Source organism: Danio rerio, chromosome 2 (assembly GCF_052040795.2).
Source record: "Danio rerio strain M-AB ecotype USA chromosome 2, GRCz13ab, whole genome shotgun sequence".
NCBI lineage: Eukaryota > Metazoa > Chordata > Actinopteri > Cypriniformes > Danionidae > Danio > Danio rerio.
Genome location: NC_141022.1, coordinates 39207501 through 39226587, shown reverse-complemented (window position 1 = coordinate 39226587; position 19087 = coordinate 39207501). Strand labels below are relative to the sequence as shown.

Below are 19087 nucleotides of genomic sequence, written 5' to 3'. Positions count from 1 at the left end.
AGTCTGCAGTTTAATTTATCGGTTTTAACAAAACAAATGAAGCATTCAAAAACATCGAAACAATAGTTCACAGAAACATGAAAAATCCCCACCTTTTACTCACGTTCAAGTAGTTCTAAACTTGAATTAATTTTTTTCTTCTTCAATATGCTGTTGTCTTGTCATGACATAGAAGAATATTAAAAAGAGGTCTTAGGGGTTATTGCCATACACTCTCAGAAATAAAGCTATGCGAGCTGTCACTGAAGTGGTACCTTTTCAAAGCTTTGTACTTAAAGGGTCCATATTGGTACCCTTAAAAGTATATATACTGGTACCTAAAAATTTTAGGAGAAACAATTTTGTACTTTTAAGGTACTAATATGTATCCTTGAGGTATTAATGTGGACCTTTTAGGTACAGATTTGTACCTTTTTTTCTACACTACTTGATCAAGAGAGGATTAATCTAAGATTTGTCAGACTCGCCCTATAGCTGCCATAAAGTGTATAACTTTGAGATGGAAAGATTCTAAACCACCATCTACTTACAAGTGGATTAAAAAAAGTGTCATCTTATATACCTTTGCAAAAAATTGTGTTTTGTTTGAAAAAGTGGCAAGATTTGTTTCTCCGTTTCTTTAAATTTATTCATGGTTTATTTGGGACACTACAGGTTGGAGGTTTGGGGTGTGTACTCTGTGTTTAACTTGGAAAAACACAATAAACAATGTTTAAAAAGAATTTCTTTCTTCTGTTCGACATGAAGCAATATAATATGAAGAATGTTGGGGGAAATCATTGACATTAAGAAAAATGCTACAGAAGTCAATGGCTGCTTTTCTCTAACTTTCCTCAGAACATCTTCCTTTGTGTTCACTTGAAGAAAAAAAAACTCAATTGGACACAATTTTACTTTTTTAGGGGGTGAACTATCCTCTTAAGTTACCCCCCAATTATATTTCAACTTGATCCGCTGCTGGTTTAAATCGCCCTCTATTGGCAATAATTAGCAAACGCGTCTGCAATGCTAAAGTAACGCAACAAACGTCAGATCCGAGGTAATTATTCAAATAAACACATGCTTCTCACAATGCTGTTTTTACTCATCAAACACAGCAATTAAGCAAAAACTAACGATAAATTTAAAGTCTTAAACTTTGTTTGCTGGTATTTTCTAATGAATTGTTTCCCCAATCTAGTCCACATATTTAAGCCATGATTTTTATAAAGTCAAAATAAAATAAATAAAAAAAGTTTAAATAAAATAAATCAAGTCAAATATATCAATGTTTCACAAGCGCTCAACAGATGAAAAAAATTAGCATATAAAGAGATTCATACGTCTCAGAAGATAACACAACATCAGATCTCAACGTTCCAAAGTTCTCATACCGTTTTATAGGCAGGGACACACTCTTCCAACTACAAATATTTCATTTATTTTGTTGTTTATAAAAAACAGATTTGACATTCATATCTTAAGCATTGCTCAATCTGGATACAATACTTGTCAGGAGTTGCTGCAAAAGCACACATCTGGAAACTGAGTTTTTGATTCACACCAGTAAGTTCAAGTTTGGGTTTTCAACAATTTTCTTACAGATCAAAATTGGCCTTATTTTTTTAACATGCACACCCGCAAAAACAGACAGACAAGTTTATCAGGTACATGTTGCTATTATCAGGTTAAACTTCCCTTTTTCATTCAATTTGGCTGAATAGTTCACCCGTGTCAATAATCCAGACATTTTCTATTTAATTTATTTATTTATTTCCACTTTTTACTGGAATAGGATATTAGGAGGACAGACACAGACAGGAAACATTGGGAACAGAAAGAGGAGGATTGACATAGGACCTTGAGCTGCGAATCTAACCCGGGTTGTCGTGAGCATCATGGTGCTATTTGTCACACTTAACCATTAGGCTATAGGTGCCGACACTTGTTCCAGACATTTATGAGTTTCTGTATTCTGTTAAACACAAACTAATATATTTTAAAGCAAGCTGGAACCCAATAACCACTGACTTTGAACAGAATAAAGAAACTCATAAAGGTTTACAAGCAATTGAAGTTGAATTGGTAGGAAGTAAATTCATTAGGGATCAACTTAAATCACTATTCTTCCTCTTTCTGATGCTGTTTGAACAGAAGTATTGTATCATCATAACGTCTACATCCCTAAATGCGTTGAATTGCTGCAGTGCTAATATCTGATTAAAAATTTGCTTAAACAAGCAGTGGAGAACAATTGATTTAAAACACAATAATAATAAAAAAACTGATGATTTTTATTAGAATACAACACTAAGCATATATTTGCTATCAATAAAAAAAGGATTGAGACACTGATGGTCACAAATAGCTATTTTTTATTAACTTTTAGCCAAAATTACTGTCATTAGTATACAGTATGACATTAATGTTTTTATTTTTGTCATGCTTTCTTACAAATAAAAAGAAAAAAGACTGAGAACCGACCAAACTTACACATAATTTACCTTCTTGCATATTTCCATGCTCAGACGATCAATTCTAATATCCACCCCTGTTTCCCCCCCAGCCGCCACCACCACCTCCTCCTCCTCCTCTGAATCCTCTCCCTCCGCCTCCGTAACCTCCACCTCCACTAGACCCCCTATATCCCCCAGATCCCCTATATCCACCTCCTCCTCCATACCCCCTGTATCCTCCACCGCCTCCACCACGATATCCTCCCCCACCACCCTGATATCCTCCACCTCCTCTGTATCCTCCTCCACCTCCTCTGTATCCTCCACCACCTCTGTATCCTCCTCCTCCCCTAAAATCTCCACCGCCTCCAAAGTCAGTCCGGGCCATCTTAGGTGGACGTGGACCATCTCCAAAGCTGTAAAAACCCAAAAGATGATGAGTTACACAACCATAACACCTCAAGCGCTGTTTCCACATGAAATTAATGTATTTTCTGTGATCCAATTAAAAGCAGTCAGTCGAGATGCATTATTGCTGAGCTCAAGGTATAACTGAAGTTTAAATAAGCCTTTTTAGACTATTTGAGACTTTCTCCTAACCAAGTGCATCAGTATAATGTTGGATAAAACTAAATATGTATTTTAACAGAAGAAAAACCTTTCAAATTTAACAATATAAGGGACATTCTACCAGAAATGTACATTATCTGTACATGAAATAAAACTTACAATAAATAAAAAGCATTTCGTCCCAAACATTTCTAAAATGGACTGATTGTTAATTTCTGTGAGTTGTGCTGTAAAGGAATATGTCATTCATTTGGTTCTCAGATATTTTTCTTCATTAAAAACATTTTGTGAATGTACAAACCCTGTTACTGTCCTTGTCCTCAGTCTAATTGAACCTACAGCTTTAATAGTTTTGTTCTGCTAAAAACCTATTAAAAATAAATACAACTTCAGAAATAGTAAGTTTAGGTTGTTATCATTCACATCAATTCATTAAAAACATGAAACTACGAATAAATTCTACAAATAAATACTATTTTACAATTGTCTCCATGTTTGTCAGTCCGGTCACACTTGCATTACATTTTTTAAGGCTATGACTCAAAGAAAGTGACATCATTTAATGAAGGAGAAGCTCACAGAGATCAAGGATGAATTTTTATTATTGAATTGTATGATTTTATGCTTGTTTTTGTATAATTTTTTTTAAAGAGGACAATCTTAAAGGTCAGGCCTTGTCACTTTTTTCATTAGTGAAATGTACGTTTCTGGTGGAATGTCCCATAAGCTTAAAGAATATGTAAAAATAAAGACGAATACAAGTAAACACAGATCAGACCTAAGCCACCAAACTACAATAATTTAATACTAAAAGCACTTTTAAAAGTACTAATGAGCTCAAAGTAGCCAAATTCAAACAACCTGTTTAAAGTCCATTATTTGATATAATAATTCTTTACATTTATATAGCTCTTTTCTGGACACTCAAATCTCCTCATCCACTACCAGGTGTGCAGCATCTACCTGGATGACGCGGCGGAAGCCACACACTGGCTTATTGGTGGAGAGGAGACACAATAATGAAGCTAATTTTTATATGGGGATGATTAGGAGGCCATCATGGACAGAGGCCAGTGGGCAAATTTCACCAGGATGCCTCTTTTCGAAGGACATCCTGGGATTTTTAACGACCACAGAGAGTCAGGACCTCGGTTTAACGTCTCATCTGAAAGACAATGCTCACTTAGCAGTATAGAGTCCCCATCAATATATTGGGGGATTAGGATCCACACAAACTACAGGTTGAGTGCCCGCTGCTGGTCTCACCAACAACACTTCTGGCAGCAACCTAGCTTTTCAATGTGGTCTCCCATCTAGGTACTGACTGGGCGCAGCCCTGCTTAGCTATAGTGAGGGACCATGTGAAGGTTGCAGAGAGCCAGCTGCCAACAAAGTTCCATTAATCCATTAAACCTATCACACATACGCATGTCATCTCATCATGTCTATGATTATTGCGGTCTTCATTAAGACAGCTGGACGATAAATTGAAGGTGATTTTTATCTGCATTTTTTCAGTTTACTACAGTGCAAAATAGTGTTTAAAATCTAAACAGATTAAATAAAATCATAATAAAATTAAGATAATCATTCAGTGATAATGACAGCTGTTTGCCTCACTTTTCATTGAACTATGGCTCTGTGTGGTAATTGCTGCAAATAAAAATACCACATATAATAAGGTTATTTTTTTACTCCAAATTCACTTTTAACTTCAGTTAGGTGTTTAAAATAAATCCTGTGAGATGATTACAAGAACGTGTGTTTATTAGTCAAGCTGAAAAAATAAAAGCAGTTAAATCTTGTTTATAAAGCAACAATGGGGGTTTCCTAGGTTTCCTTTGTAATAGTGTTTGGCATTTTCACAGGAGAGTGCCTTCGGTGAAGATTTACTACTGATCACAATCGCAGCTTTGCTCAATCATGCTTGCAATTTCATATTGATGAACCACCCAGGCCTATTCAGTTGGAACTTCATCCTTAACAAATCAACTTAGTATAAGGGCTCAATGATCTCACCGTGGGTTGGAGGCCATGAGGTTGATGCCTGCTGACGAGGGTCTCGACACGAGCCGAATGACGTTCAGCAAGCGCTCATTAAGAGGATCCAGATTTCTTATGTATTCTGGATCTTTGGTCACTTCCACCACCAGCGCCTCCAATCCTGCCCTCAGGCCGGCCACACCAGCAGCCACATCATGAGGAATCTGCAGTTTGATCCTGCACAAGACATGAATATTTAGAATGATTTAACTTGGAGTGCTCATACTTTCGTTTATAATTTGAAGCTTTATAAAACATACCAGTCGTCAAGCTCAACAACTTCTCCATTGGATGTGATCTTCTTTGAGCCGAACAGAATGAGTTGAAGAGGACTGACAAGAGTCATGGATTTGGCTGAGATGGCTCGAGTTCGGATCTGGAATTACAGAGTGACAAAATTATGCTTATGTATTCCTGAAAGCAAAAAATAAATAAATAAATAAAATAAATAAAAAAACACAACAACTAGTTACTACCTAAGAATAAGGTTTCATGTGTAATCAAAAATTAAAAATATTAGTTTGAAATTAATCATAAATATATTTTAGCTTCGACAGTTACTAATATATAAAAAATGACTTGTGTACAAAAAATACATTTTCATTAACATTACTGAATACTATAAAACTATATTGCTTTTGTTAGTTCACATTATCTAATGATTTAAGAGTTACTAAAATCTTTAGTAGATATACACAGCTTTAAACATTTGGGTTGGTAAGGTTTTTACATAAATATATAATAATAATGTTATGTTCTCCACCGGGCTATTTAGTTGGTTATGGTTTTGTTTTCTTTTGCTGGTGCTGGGCTGGCCACTAGATAGTGCTCTTGTCTTGAGGTTCCCTTGTGCACAGGTTGGAGAACATTATCGGTGTGTCGCGTTGTAGGTGATGAGTGCATGATAAAAGGATTCCTCTTTTGTTCGGTTGTTTATTGATTATTCTCCACCAGCACCAGAATTTTTGATTGTTTAAAAGATTATTTATTTTTAATTTGATGCTTGTTTGAATTACTTAATTAATCTTCATTTTTTAATTATTTGATTGATGGCGTGTGCTTGTTTATGTTGCAGGCTGTCTAAAGCAGAACAGTTTGTAACAATTTGATTTAAAAATAGTATAAAATTATGATATTATTATATGTTATTATTATATATTGTGTAAACATTACAATGTAAAATAGTTTTTAACTTTATACTTGACAATTATTTGATATTTGGCAATAATTACTCAATTCAATGTTATTAAAAACAAAATAAACATTTATAGAACAGTGACACATTTTTGTATCATTTTAGTAAGTAGTATTATAAATATTTAGTGAATTTGTTATTGATAAATTAAATTAAAAAGTACAATTGGTCTTCAGGGAAACAGCCCAAAATGACTCAATATGGACTACAGTATTTTTGTCTAATCAAATTCTCTTTAAACTGATAAAGTCCAGGGAGCTGAAAAGTATTTATACTTCTGCATCGAGTGATTGGGGTGACCCACAGCACCTGCCTTGTACGTAGTCGTGCATTTATACTTCTGCTTGCTGTTTGTGTCGCTCTGCAATAACACTTCCGAAACGCTAGCTGGCAGTGAGGTTTTTAAGGTTGTGCTCTTCGAAGGCGTTTTGAATTTTCTAAATGCTACCCTAAAATGTACAAGTAACTAGAACTCTCTCATTCAGAGGCAGAAACGGGCAGACGTGCAACAACTTTAATCATAAGGGGACCACAAAACAAAAAGTTTCTATCTGGAGCTCCTTTAGGAGACTTGACACTGTGCGACTGACAGCCTTGTGTCTACAGTCTAAATCAAGTTTAAACTTAAAAAAATCAGTAGTTTCAAACAAGACTCTTAAAAACAAACCTTTTCCCCAAAGACAAAAAATGGAGATGGATACTTCAAATCATGGTTGCTGAAAGGACAGTTGACAGAGGATTTGTGGATGAGAGCATTTCGCCCTTCTGTAGTCAGGATCTTCCTCTTTTCTTTGTGGTAACACACATTGGGATAGGAACCAAACGTCAACAGAGAGATGACCAAATCCAAGTTATTATCTGGTCCCACGTTGTTAAACACCTGATTTAGGAGACACTCTAAAAGAAACAGAAAAAAAAAATCCACTTTAGATTTACACAAAAAATATATCTCTTGGTTGTTATAACATTATTTAAAAGGATGGTAGAACCTTCAGGGAAGCCAACGTTAACAAGGATCTCTTTCAGCTGGACTTTGGCCTCCCAGGTCATCCTTAATGTGGGCATGTTCAGCCTCTTGTGCTCACAAAATCTAATCTCTGCATCCTCACCTCCCACCCTGAAAATGAAGAAGATTTTTACATAGCAAATTCCACAAGAAATCAAATTGATAAATGTAAAAAAAACAAAGCACAATGCAGAGTGTCTATAAAGTTTGTATAATGCCCTCAGAACCCACCGAACTTCATCCCAGGCCTGGAAGACAGAGAGCAAGGCCACGTGATCGGAGAAACGTGAGCCTGCAAAGTTTCTATGAACAAAGCCAAGGCGTTTTCCCTCGCTGATGAAGGGCTCTGGGAAACAGGTTGCTGCTGAGATGGTGCACACTGCATCTCCAACACTAACAAAAACACACACCAATAAGTCAACACAACTGGTAAGTGGAAAAAAAGAAACACATTGGTAATAACAATTAAGGATTTGGTTGTTTTTATGATGCCACATCAGCTATGTATGGCTATTTCATAGTAAGATTAACATAGATTAAAAATACATTACATTATAATTAAAGTAATATAATTAAAATATATAATTAAAGTGACAAAAATGTACTTTATTAAAGCATCAGATATGATTTTTCAGTTAAATTTTTGATAAATATCTTAAGGGTCTTCATTGGGATACTATTTAAAAACACCCATCAAAGTGCTCAGAGTATAAAAATCTTGTCTAAAATATGCTTTATGGCGAGCGAGGCTTGACAGTAGCCCCTTTCACACATACAGACCTTTCCGGAAAATTGCCGGCAATTTTCCAGAAAGCTTGTATGTGTGAACATGTCCTTTTTGAAAATACCGGTAAATTCGTTCTGGCTATTTTCCGGAAAGAGAAGTTGTAACATTACCGGCAATTTGCCGGCATGCTGCGCTGTGTGAATGCAGAAGGAAGATTACCGTAATAAGCGCGTGCACGTCTAGAACGTGCTGACATGAGACGTCTGCTTTAGCCAATCACAACAGTCAGACGCATTTACGTCCGCGCGGTTTGTGAGAATAAAAACCTTTGAATATTTTTCCAGACACATTTAGCTGCTAGAAGTTAGTCAGATCACGTTTATATGTTCTTCTTTATGCCAACTGTCTAAATAATCATCGATGACATGCTTATGATAAGCCGTTGTTTGTTTACCTTTAAGCTTTGCGTGTGCCTTTGAAACAGCCTGTGAGCGCCTGCACACGCACATATTATGAACATCTCGACATGCGAAAGTGATCCTGCGAAAGTTGTTCACAATATTGATCATCCACAGAGTTTGTAATTTAGTCAAATGTTTACAAATACAAGCGCAGCCGTTTAAAGCTCATTTGTGGTGAATGACGTCAGAATTTACCGGTATTTTGGAATGGATGTGTGAATGCTCTTTTCCGGAAAATTTCCGTAACGTCCTCGCCTGTGTGAACAGCACTTTTTTGAATATACCGGTAAAGTCGTTCCGGAAATTTTCCAGATATTTACCGGTATCACTGTGTGAAAGGGGCTAGTGACTACACATTAGTAGTACATCATTCTTCAGTACAAGTCTGTCAACCTAGAGTGACAAATTCGGCATCTGGTATAAATAGACTGATCTTGCTTGCTCTCAAAAATTACAATTTAAAGCGTCTTTTATACACTTGGGTTAATAGACTTGGGTTGATCTCTTGCCATTTGTTTTTTGTACAATTGTCCCATTTCTTTTGCCATTATCCGTATTTATACAAATTAATTACAGGTTTTAGATCAGCAGGAGAAATTAAACATGTTCACTCTCTGTGAGAATTTTTTTTTTGTGCTGACTCAGCTTTAATAATCAAGTAAATTATAAAAAAAAAAATATATATATATATATATATATATATATATATATATATATATATATATATATATATATATATATATATATATATATATATATAAATCAAACAAAATGAACAAACAAATAAATAAAATAGATAAATAATTGATAAATGAAAAATATACGCAAATTAAAAAAATAATTTACATTTGAAATATGCATTACATTTATAAAAGTGCCTATTGCTTTACATAACTCACAAAATACAAACATTTTTTAAATTTAAGTCAAATAATGTTTCACCAACATTTGGCATTCAATATTCAGACATTTATATATAAACTTGAAACATATATTGACATGTAACTATTAAAAGTATATATAATTAAATTAAAATTTCTTAAATGAATATGAGTATATGAATAAGTGATCGTAATTAAATGTTAAAACTATTAAAACAGTCTTTCTGACAAATAGGCAAAACTTAGTAGTTTGTAGAACAGTGTTGAGATGTAAAAAAAAACAATCAGTATTATGGGCCTGCAATATGACCTTTAAATAGAGCTTTTAAATATGCTAATTTATTCATGAAAATGTATTTTGTTATTACATCTCACAGTATTAACATATGTACAGTACTTTTGATAAATTAGAAGCCTTTGTGAGCTTCACTTGCTTTGAAAAAGTCTAAACTTTTATGTATTCGTAATTATATATTACTGGTTTTTCCATTTTAAATTTCAGAGATAAATGTGACAGGATGGCATAATAAATATTCCTCCAGTTCACAAACAGAAAACGCTGGATAAAAGAACCTACTTAAAGATGCATCCCATGATCATCATCTTCCCCAGTCGTGGTTCGATGGGCAGTTTGGCCAGAATGCGTCCCAGTGGAGTGAGCTCATCATTACTGTCTAAAGCATCCAGCTCTGGGGAACAACATTCACTTGTTGGATTTTGTTTACCTGAACATCACTGGTATCAAAAAAAAAAAAAGTAGCAGAAGTTCTACCTCTTAGAGTATGTTCAGCCTCAATAACGGCATCCAATGGTGGTGGCTCGATGGCTTTGGACAGGAAATTCCCAATGCCTCCCAGCCTCAGTAATTTAATGCTGAGCGCCACCTCATGCAGCGGCGTACGGAAGATCTCTGGAGTCATGTGGGTCTCAAGTCTGCACGACAAATATTACAGTAAGAACTTCATATACTGTTTGACTTGGAGACTAAGACGAAGAATGAGATTTCATACTTTTCAAAACGAGCCCGACTGCACAGGTGAAAGCAGAAGCCTGGTCTGACTCGGCCAGCGCGTCCCTTCCTCTGCTCCAGGTTGGTTTTAGAGGCCCACACAGTGGCGTAGTTAGTCATATTGTTGTGAGAAGTGAACAGCTTCACCTTCTGCCTGAATGACACACGTTTGAAATTTGTCAAGTCATTTGTGGACAAAACAGGACATAAACACTGTAAAAAGATACAATGCCAATTTCAAAATCTCATACACAAATGTCAAATGCACTTGCAATTTTGTGTTCCAATTGTTATTAACCTAATTTTAGTTTAGTGTAGACAGTTTAGACTTTATTTCCATGTAAGCTTTAATTTGATGGCAACAAACCCCGAGTTTTTTGACGTCTTTATAAATTACACTTTTCTATAACACAAAGGCTCATAAAAATAAAAATACAAACAACAATAAATAATACACAAAATAAAAATTAAAGTTTTTTAAAAACATTATAACTCAATAAACCTTTAACTGATTCACATTTAAAAACAATTACTTCAAAGTCTCTCCACCGTTGTCTCATAACATTAATAATTGGCCATTGCAGAAGTATGCAGTTTACATTTAGCATGTTACTACAATACTGACATTTTGGAGCAACTTCTCCATTAAGCAAATGTCTGTGTTTAAGTCTGGTGTCCAATATGGCATCTTACATAAATAATTAAAAGAATAATTCGATTTTCCTCCTATTAAGGGCTAATTTTAGAAGAGTTTGATTATTTGAGCACTGATCTTTTCACGTTTTTTGTTTGTTTAGAATGTAGCTTATTAGTGGTTACATGTATGAAGGTGAGATTTTGCTTTAGTATAGAGAAGATTTAGATTTACTCTTATATAATTTCAGACCTGTATGGCTTTGTTTTGTGTGAGAAAGTATTTGATTAAAACATTTATACCATTGACCCCCATTGTATGAACAAAAACATATTTTGCTGCTGCCCTATAAAAAAGGAAAAAGCGAAGCATATATTTATATACTCATGTAAATGTTCTCAGAGTGTGTCTAGTGTCTGAATTCTTCTATTAGTTTATTGCTACACATGTCATTTTACATTTTTTTTTACTTGTATTTAAAGCAATAGAACTACACTGACAGTTATGCGCTGATGAGCAAATAGCTGCAATACACGGGTGCCCAAAATATTATGGCTTTCTGAATTCTACACACAGCATGTTCAATAAAAATGTTTCTTACTTGCAGGAGTCGAGTACGAAGACCACATCATTGATGGTGATGCTGGTCTCAGCAATGTTAGTAGACAAAATGACCTGTGGTGTGAAGCGAAATTGGTTTAAACCAAAAGTTTTCATTGATCATTTTATAAAATGCAGAACTAAACTTTCACATACCTTAGTCACACCGTCTGGCACAGGCTCGAACACTCGCCTCTGTTCTTCCCTCGGGATCTGAGAGTGAAGGGGCAGGATTCGGTATTGGTGACCACCTTACAAAGACACAACATTGGAAGGTTAGTGATTAAATGTTAAAAAAAAAATGGCAAAAGTCTTTTCAGAGGAAGTGTTAAAATTACAGACCGAAGTGTGGGTTCATCTCCAGGTGTTTCTGCATAGAATAGATGAGGTTCCAGCCTGGAAGGAAGACTAGCACAGCTCCTGGTACTTCCAGAGTTTCAATGTATTTCAGCAAAGCCTCAATCAGCTCAAATGAGGTTTCCTTCTCGTTCAGCTGAGACATGGCACGCTTGGTTTCTGGACTGTACTCAGAACCACAGATGACATTACAGTTCACCTGAAATAGACAAGTCAAGCTGTTTTGTTAGAAATGTTGTATTTTATTTATAATTATTTTGTCATAACGGCTTGGACTTTGAGGAGTTAAGTGCATCCTTTCTGAATAAAAAAACATAATAATTACACTATAACATCTTAATAATTAGCTTTAACTCTAAGAGCTATAAACAGTCATAAAGTAATAATTTTAATAGAATTAAATGTAACTTAATTTAAAAAAAGAGTGTATTATCTGTTAACCTAAAAAAACAACAAGCAAAACAAAAAGCAAAGCATACATCCTCATCTCCACCCTCGTCATCTTTATCTTTTCTCTTCCGGTCCATTGGTGGTGGTACAAACTGAGTCATCTGAATGCAGTCTTCTAGAAAATACTCTGAACGTATATAAAATATAACAATAGAATTATTAAGCAGCAGCTACCCTCATTCCAGCATGTGAGATGACAATATTATTTAAGAAAAGTATTATAATTAAACTTATAATGCAGTGCATTGTTAAATCATGCTTCTTACCTTGCACAGGATGTGCACGTCCATGTACCTCGATGACAGGACAGTTGAAGAAGTATTCCTTAAACATGGTGGTGTCAATGGTGGCAGACATGAGGATGACACGCACATCAGGGTAAGCCTGGACCACGTCTCTCAACACCACCAACAGGAAATCAGTCTAGACGGGAAAATTTTTTTTGTGTGAATTTGGTGAAACCGAACACACATCTCTGTAACTAACTTAAAGGAAAAGTTCACCCAATAATAAAAATTATGTCATGAGTAACTCCCCTTTACCTTTATCTCATGTTGAACACAAAAGAAGATACTTTGATTAATGTGGAAAATTAGCAGCTGTTGATTTCCATAGTATTTTTTCATACAATGGAAATCAATAGCTACAAACATACTTCAAAATATCTTCTTTTGTGCTCAACAGAAAAAAACGAAACTATTAAAATGAGCACATTTTTAGTTTGGGTTGACTCTCCCTTTAAAAACAAATGGTATGGTCTTACATTTATGTCCCTCTCATGGATTTCATCCACGATCACGTGACTGATCCCACGGATACCAGACTCTAGCTTCCTCAGTAACACCCCTGTGAATAAAAGTCTTTTAGCAACATTAAGTGCTTTTGTGTCACAGAGTAAGGGAATTTAAAAAACTGGAACGTACCAACTGTGCAGAAGAGGATGCTGGCATGAGGTCTGGGCAGGAAAGACTCAAAACGCACACTGTAGCCACAGCTTTTGCCCACATCTTCACCTCTCTCGAAAGACACGCGTTCTGCCACTGAAACAGCACTGATACGTCTTGGCTAGGAGGAGGAATAACAGCAGAGGGAAGTCACACAGGCGATCTCCTTGTGGTATGCCAACGCACAAAATAAATGACCATTTCACCGGACTGACCTGAGTAACAACGATATTGCAATCGGATGCTCTGCCTCCCTTTATGAACTCGTCCAAGATGTACTGAGGAACCTGAGTGGTCTTTCCACAGCCGGTAGCTCCACGGATGATGACCACTGGATTATTGTAAATGGTGGACATGATTTGCTCCTGAAAGTTCTTGACTGGTAGCTGACTTCGTTCCGTTAGAATCTGTAAGAAGAACATGCTTAATGTTCAGTACCAGACTATTGAAACTTTATATCCATTTTCACCATAAACGATGCTCACACTGAACACCACCAAAAACGAGCCTTTCTATGAAGTATTATAAGCTTAAAGCATGCACACTTTCAGCATTGACATAATTCTCATTAAACCTGGGAAATGGCAACTTCCCAATTTGGAGTCCACTTACAAAAGTGATTTTACATAAACAGAACATGCAAGGTAAAGCTGTAACACTACTGGAATTCGTTACCAATCGATACAGAAATTTTATAAAAAGTCAGTTTCCAGCTAACATTTGAGCACTTTTGAGTACGTTCTTAATCAGTGCTGATTTGCCATTGTGTTCACATGCTCAACAGAAATGACTGTAATTTGGACGTGAAGGTCATCTGGAGTATTTCAAAGATATGTAAATCAGCTGGTTTGTCTATAAGCTGATATATTAGTGATCTGCTGATGAATCGCGGCTTTAAAACTCTCCAGTGTCCCTGTATCTGTGGTTACAATCAGTAAAAGTGGTGAGTTTGGTGAGCTGATGACTGTCACAGCCAATCACAGTCATTTCTGTTGAGCATATGAACACAATGGTCAATCAGGGGTTTAAGAACGCAATCAGTAGCAGTCAAATGTTCAACTTTAAGCCAGGAATCAAACTCGGGTCACCGTGAGCAACAACTAGTTTGCACTGACAAGCCCATTTATACTTGAAATGTTTTTTTTAATACCCATCTTTTAAAAACTGTGACATGTCACTTATTACAGGAAAAGCCATTAATATTGTTCTTCACTAACACGTGCAGATATTCCTATGCTTGCAAAAACAGCTATTAGAGATGAGACGAAATGTAAGAGAAGAGAGTGGCATCTCCGACAGAGTTTGAAGAGGTCAAGGACGACGTACTAAGATGGGTCAGCCATCTGCTGGCGCTAAAAGAGGATATGGTCCACATGACACTTCTAACAATCTGTTTTAATTGCAAACTAGAAGGGCATAAGAACGTTATCTTTAAAAGAAAATATTCTTCGCCAGCTAAATAATATGGCTTTGGAGGAAAGCCCCGATGAACTGCCCAAATGTTGATTAACATTTTTAGAGATATACGCAAGCAAATCAGCAGTAACAACTTATACGACTTATAACATTAAAGACACACCTGTATTCAAATGCTTGAATACTCTATAAAAGGCTGGGACAGGCAGACCAGCAGCGTGCTTAACAAGTTTCTGTATACTGAAAGTTTTAGGCCCTTTATTTTCAGCGCAAAATAAAGGTTTATATTTTGTTCTTGAATTTGTTTTATTCTTTGTTTTCACTAAATTTAATTTATTAATAAAAGTGTATTTTTATTAATTTTCTTCCTGGAGTGGACATTGTCTTCAGTCACAGAACCCATCAAGATACCATGTGGTAAGGTATGAATCTAATTATTCCTTGAAAGATAACACAAAAGATGACCCTAAAACAAAACTCTAGCTAATAAATATAGTGAAGAGAGGATAGTAATTAGGGTAATAATGAAGGCATCCCGCATAATAGACTTTTAGTTGCTTTGAATTTGACTTCTAAGGTGTAACATAGAACATAAAAATGGGATAAAATACGGTGCACACTTACATAACTATTATTCTAGAACATGTTATTTTAAATAAAACATGCAATTATTATGAATTCTGCATCTCTTATGTGTTCAAGATTTTGTTATGACCATTTCTCTGATCTGATTAAAAAAAAACTAAACAAAAAAAAACATATTTAAATAGCAAGTGTAAAATGGGCCTAAATGGCATCAAATCTAATACACGTACTAAAACACACAAAATTCATATAGATCATTTTGAGGGATGTAATAATTACAATGGTCCTGATGTATTTCCTTTTACATTTCAAATTTCTATAGCTTCTACAGAGTCCAAAAGGTCCCGCTTATTGACACATAATGTTATGATAGCTGTTACAACATTAAGTTATGATTGAATCGCCTCTTGTTACATATATGAATTAGGTTGACAACAGTCAGGAAATGTTCAATGGCCAATGACATCACCACGTTGAAATTTTCTATTTGATTTCATGGAGTCTTAAAGTGGCATTTTTATCTCACCGTCTGCAGATTTTGGTCCTGTTCAAGCTGATAGTTGAGCTCATTCAGAAGGTCATTGCTGATCTGTTCTGGGGTGCACTGCAGCCAAAAACAAGAACAAAACATTTTTATTGTTATGAAATCGACCACCCCAAATTTGCTTGCAAACACCAATTGAAAAGCTCGATGCAGAAAAGCAGACTCACAAATGCTAGTGGTCCTTCGTCAATGTTGGAGCTGGTCCAAGGGTTCCAGTTGACCTGTGGTGGAGACCACGGCACCACACCTGCCATGCTCTGCCTTTGAGAGGGTTCAAAATGAGCCAATTTCCCTTGCACCAGAGACACTGGACTGTTGGGGTCTTGAGGCTAAAACAAGACACACAGCAAAATTTAAAGCACATATTATTCTTGTAAAAGTCAAGTAGGATTACAGTCCAACACTTACAGGAGGAGGGATGTGGATGCCAAGTTCCTGCACAACACTGTACAGCTGGTGTTGGACATCATCATTGACATTAACTGGATAAACATCTACCTGTCATAGCAACCAAAACAGAAAGTTAGATGTGTCAAACACACAGGCCTCAAAGATAGTTGAACTAGACTGTTCAACTCACGCTTTCTCCTTCTTTTTTCTTAGTTTGTCCTGTGTAAGCTTCTATAACCCCCAAATGGTACAGCTGACGGACAAGAGAGAGAGCACAAGACTGGGCAGCCAGCTTCTTTGTAGAGCCGTGCTCACGAGCAGTAACCCCTGGAAAAGTAAAACAGATATTAACAGACTGAAACTACTTGACATTACCATTTATTATAGGAATATATTATTGTACATAAAAGCATTCTGATACTTACTTCTACCCAGCTGTCTAACAAAGATTGTCATCTCAGCAATAAAACTCCTACAACAAAGCAAAGGTTAGCATGAAAATGTCCTATTTAGCCTACATTTGTCTTTAACAATGTAGCGCAAAAAAACTGACCTTTTAACCGGACAGCGCATGAGATCAACATTTCTGTGCAGACTCCGTACTGCACAACCAATCCAGAGCAGGTTTGCTTTTCTGCCAGACTTCTAAACATGCTGTTTGTTTTTGTCCTTTCTAGGTACTGGAGGCTTTGACCCCTGATGGACGAGTGACACCAGAAATCACAACCAGACATTATTTTACCTCTCCCACATCAAAACCCAACCAATCACACACTTGACCATGTGACCTCTTAGTGGAGCCTAAGTCATGTCACATGTTTGCCCCCATGTATGGCTGTGATTTCTGGCATCTCTAGTGTCCTCTTTTTAAGATCGTATGAACCACATGGGCGAATCTCACAAAAACACATCCAGGTCACATTTCAGGCCAAAAACAAGAGCTGCATTTTTGTACTGAACAAGAGACACAAGTGTTCGTAGAGCTTCAATATAACTAGCTTCAGATTCACTTTAAATACATTAGCTTAGGTTTGAAACTTAATAAATGCTGTTTATATTGAATGTCAACACACTGCTGTTTTTTTGCTTTTCTTATAGATGACTTAACAACAAAAATGCCTTCTTATACTCATTTTGCTTCAGGGCTACCTATTTTAGTCTCCCTCAATACAATTTGGACCATTCATATCCAGTATATTTAGGAGAAAATATGGTCAATAATTATCAACAATATTATTATATATTTTAATGTCCTGAAAATAAAGCTAGCCATCTTTATTTATCAATAGTTAACTCTGCTTTTAGATGCACTGTGATATTAAGTATATTATTCCCATCCATTTTAATTACCATTATTCATTCTTACAACTCTGGAGTGAAATATGACCTGGACATGTTCTTGATGAGTTTTGTGAGATTCACTCATATGACACTGGTGATTTTGTTTTAAAAGTAACATCCGTGATTTGTCATCTGAGATCTCCTTGAGATTTGATACACATCAAGGAGTTCTCTGTCACTGTTTCAGTCCAGCAGAAAAACAAACCCTTAACATGTGACATAATAAGCTGTTACAGTAAATGGAAGTCTGACCTGTTGTGGTCAGGGCCCACTTGGCTATACTTGTAGTCGGTTTGATTTTTCTCCTTCTGAAAAAACTGGTTCAGACGGGCCTTTGCATTATCCAGAGTCCAGTTCCCATGCAGGCCAGCATTCAGATCAACTTCCTCTGATTCATACGTCTTTTGGGTATTATAAAAAGAACAATTCATTCTCAGAAACTTAACTACAGTTCTATTTATTAGACAGCAAACTGCCTAAACAAAAGACCTACTGCTTTTGCATCCTGCTCCTCTTTCTTGGAGTAATACTCCTGCAGGTTAGCTCCTCTCTCCCATGGTGCATTATTACGTCCTGAGTAGCCTAAACCTGTGACTCCAGGGACAGGTGCAGAACCCTCACAAGATTCTGAGACACAAAGATTTTGGACGGTTTAGTAAAGTACACATTTTTAAAATCATAATAAACTTCATTTTATATAGAGCCTTTAAAAGTATCATCTCAAAGCTCTTTCCATAAGAACACAGAGGTAAAATATACATGCCATCGTAGATGCATTAAGACTAGACAAATCAAAGCCAAGATAATAAAAACTAAGAAATAATTAAAATAATAGTTTTTTTTTATTAAAGCTAAAAAATTAAAACACAATGCAAAAATGTACCAATTCATCTTCTCAAACTTTTGCATATTTAAAATGTTTTCCCCCAACCTAAACGAACAAAACAAATTCCTTCATCACCATCATATTAGGGCCTGTCATAGTCTACTCATCCGCCCACTTTTTTAAACCTGCCTAACTTATTTTCTTCTGTTGAACACAATAGAAGATATAGTGAAGAATGTTGGAGTGGAAAAAAAAGCAGCCATAGACTTCTACAAAATTTTTTGTTACTACTATGGAAATAAACTATGGCTGCTTTTTCCAACTTTTCAAAATGTCTTGCTTTAAAGAAAAGAAAGTCATAAGAGTTTAAAACCACTTATATGTGAGAGAGTAGATATGTTTCCATCCACTATTTTTTTGTGTATTTTAGATCTGCGCATAAAAAAAACAGTTGATTGAAACACCAAGATGAGCATCAACTTTGAAAATGCGCATTAATTATATATGAATATAATTTTATATTTTATAACTGAATAGAATAAGCCTTTTATTCTATAGGAAAAGATGCAGATAAACTACAATGGAAACACCTTTACCGAACAAATTCCAGCATACGCATTAAAAAATGTCATGTGATTTGGTTATGAGATTATGTGATGACAAAAATGTGTAT

General features: G+C 35.7%; 1 protein-coding gene across 4 annotated transcripts in view; it reads right to left on the bottom strand.

The window, feature by feature from the left end:
• Positions 1–1397: 1397 nt before the first annotated feature.
• Positions 1398–19087, bottom strand: part of dhx9 (DEAH (Asp-Glu-Ala-His) box helicase 9) — a 19333-nt gene continuing 1643 nt past the window's right edge. For 2 of the 4 annotated variants that reach the window (XM_087239867.1, XM_087239868.1), the window contains exons 5-29: positions 18082–18215; positions 17841–17989; positions 16801–16943; positions 16673–16719; positions 16438–16574; positions 16266–16355; positions 16025–16186; positions 15840–15917; positions 13528–13719; positions 13292–13433; positions 13132–13214; positions 12635–12791; positions 12398–12495; positions 11904–12117; positions 11718–11812; positions 11563–11636; positions 10329–10481; positions 10091–10251; positions 9896–10007; positions 7481–7642; positions 7233–7360; positions 6911–7140; positions 5309–5424; positions 5025–5225; positions 1398–2851 (exon numbers count right to left, since the gene is read on the bottom strand). In XM_087239867.1, coding sequence (XP_087095993.1) covers positions 2518–2851; positions 5025–5225; positions 5309–5424; positions 6911–7140; positions 7233–7360; positions 7481–7642; positions 9896–10007; positions 10091–10251; positions 10329–10481; positions 11563–11636; positions 11718–11812; positions 11904–12117; positions 12398–12495; positions 12635–12791; positions 13132–13214; positions 13292–13433; positions 13528–13719; positions 15840–15917; positions 16025–16186; positions 16266–16355; positions 16438–16574; positions 16673–16719; positions 16801–16820 — 3186 coding nt within the window. In that variant the 5' untranslated portion in view covers positions 16821–16943; positions 17841–17989; positions 18082–18215 and the 3' untranslated portion in view covers positions 1398–2517. 4 annotated transcript variants of the gene reach the window in all.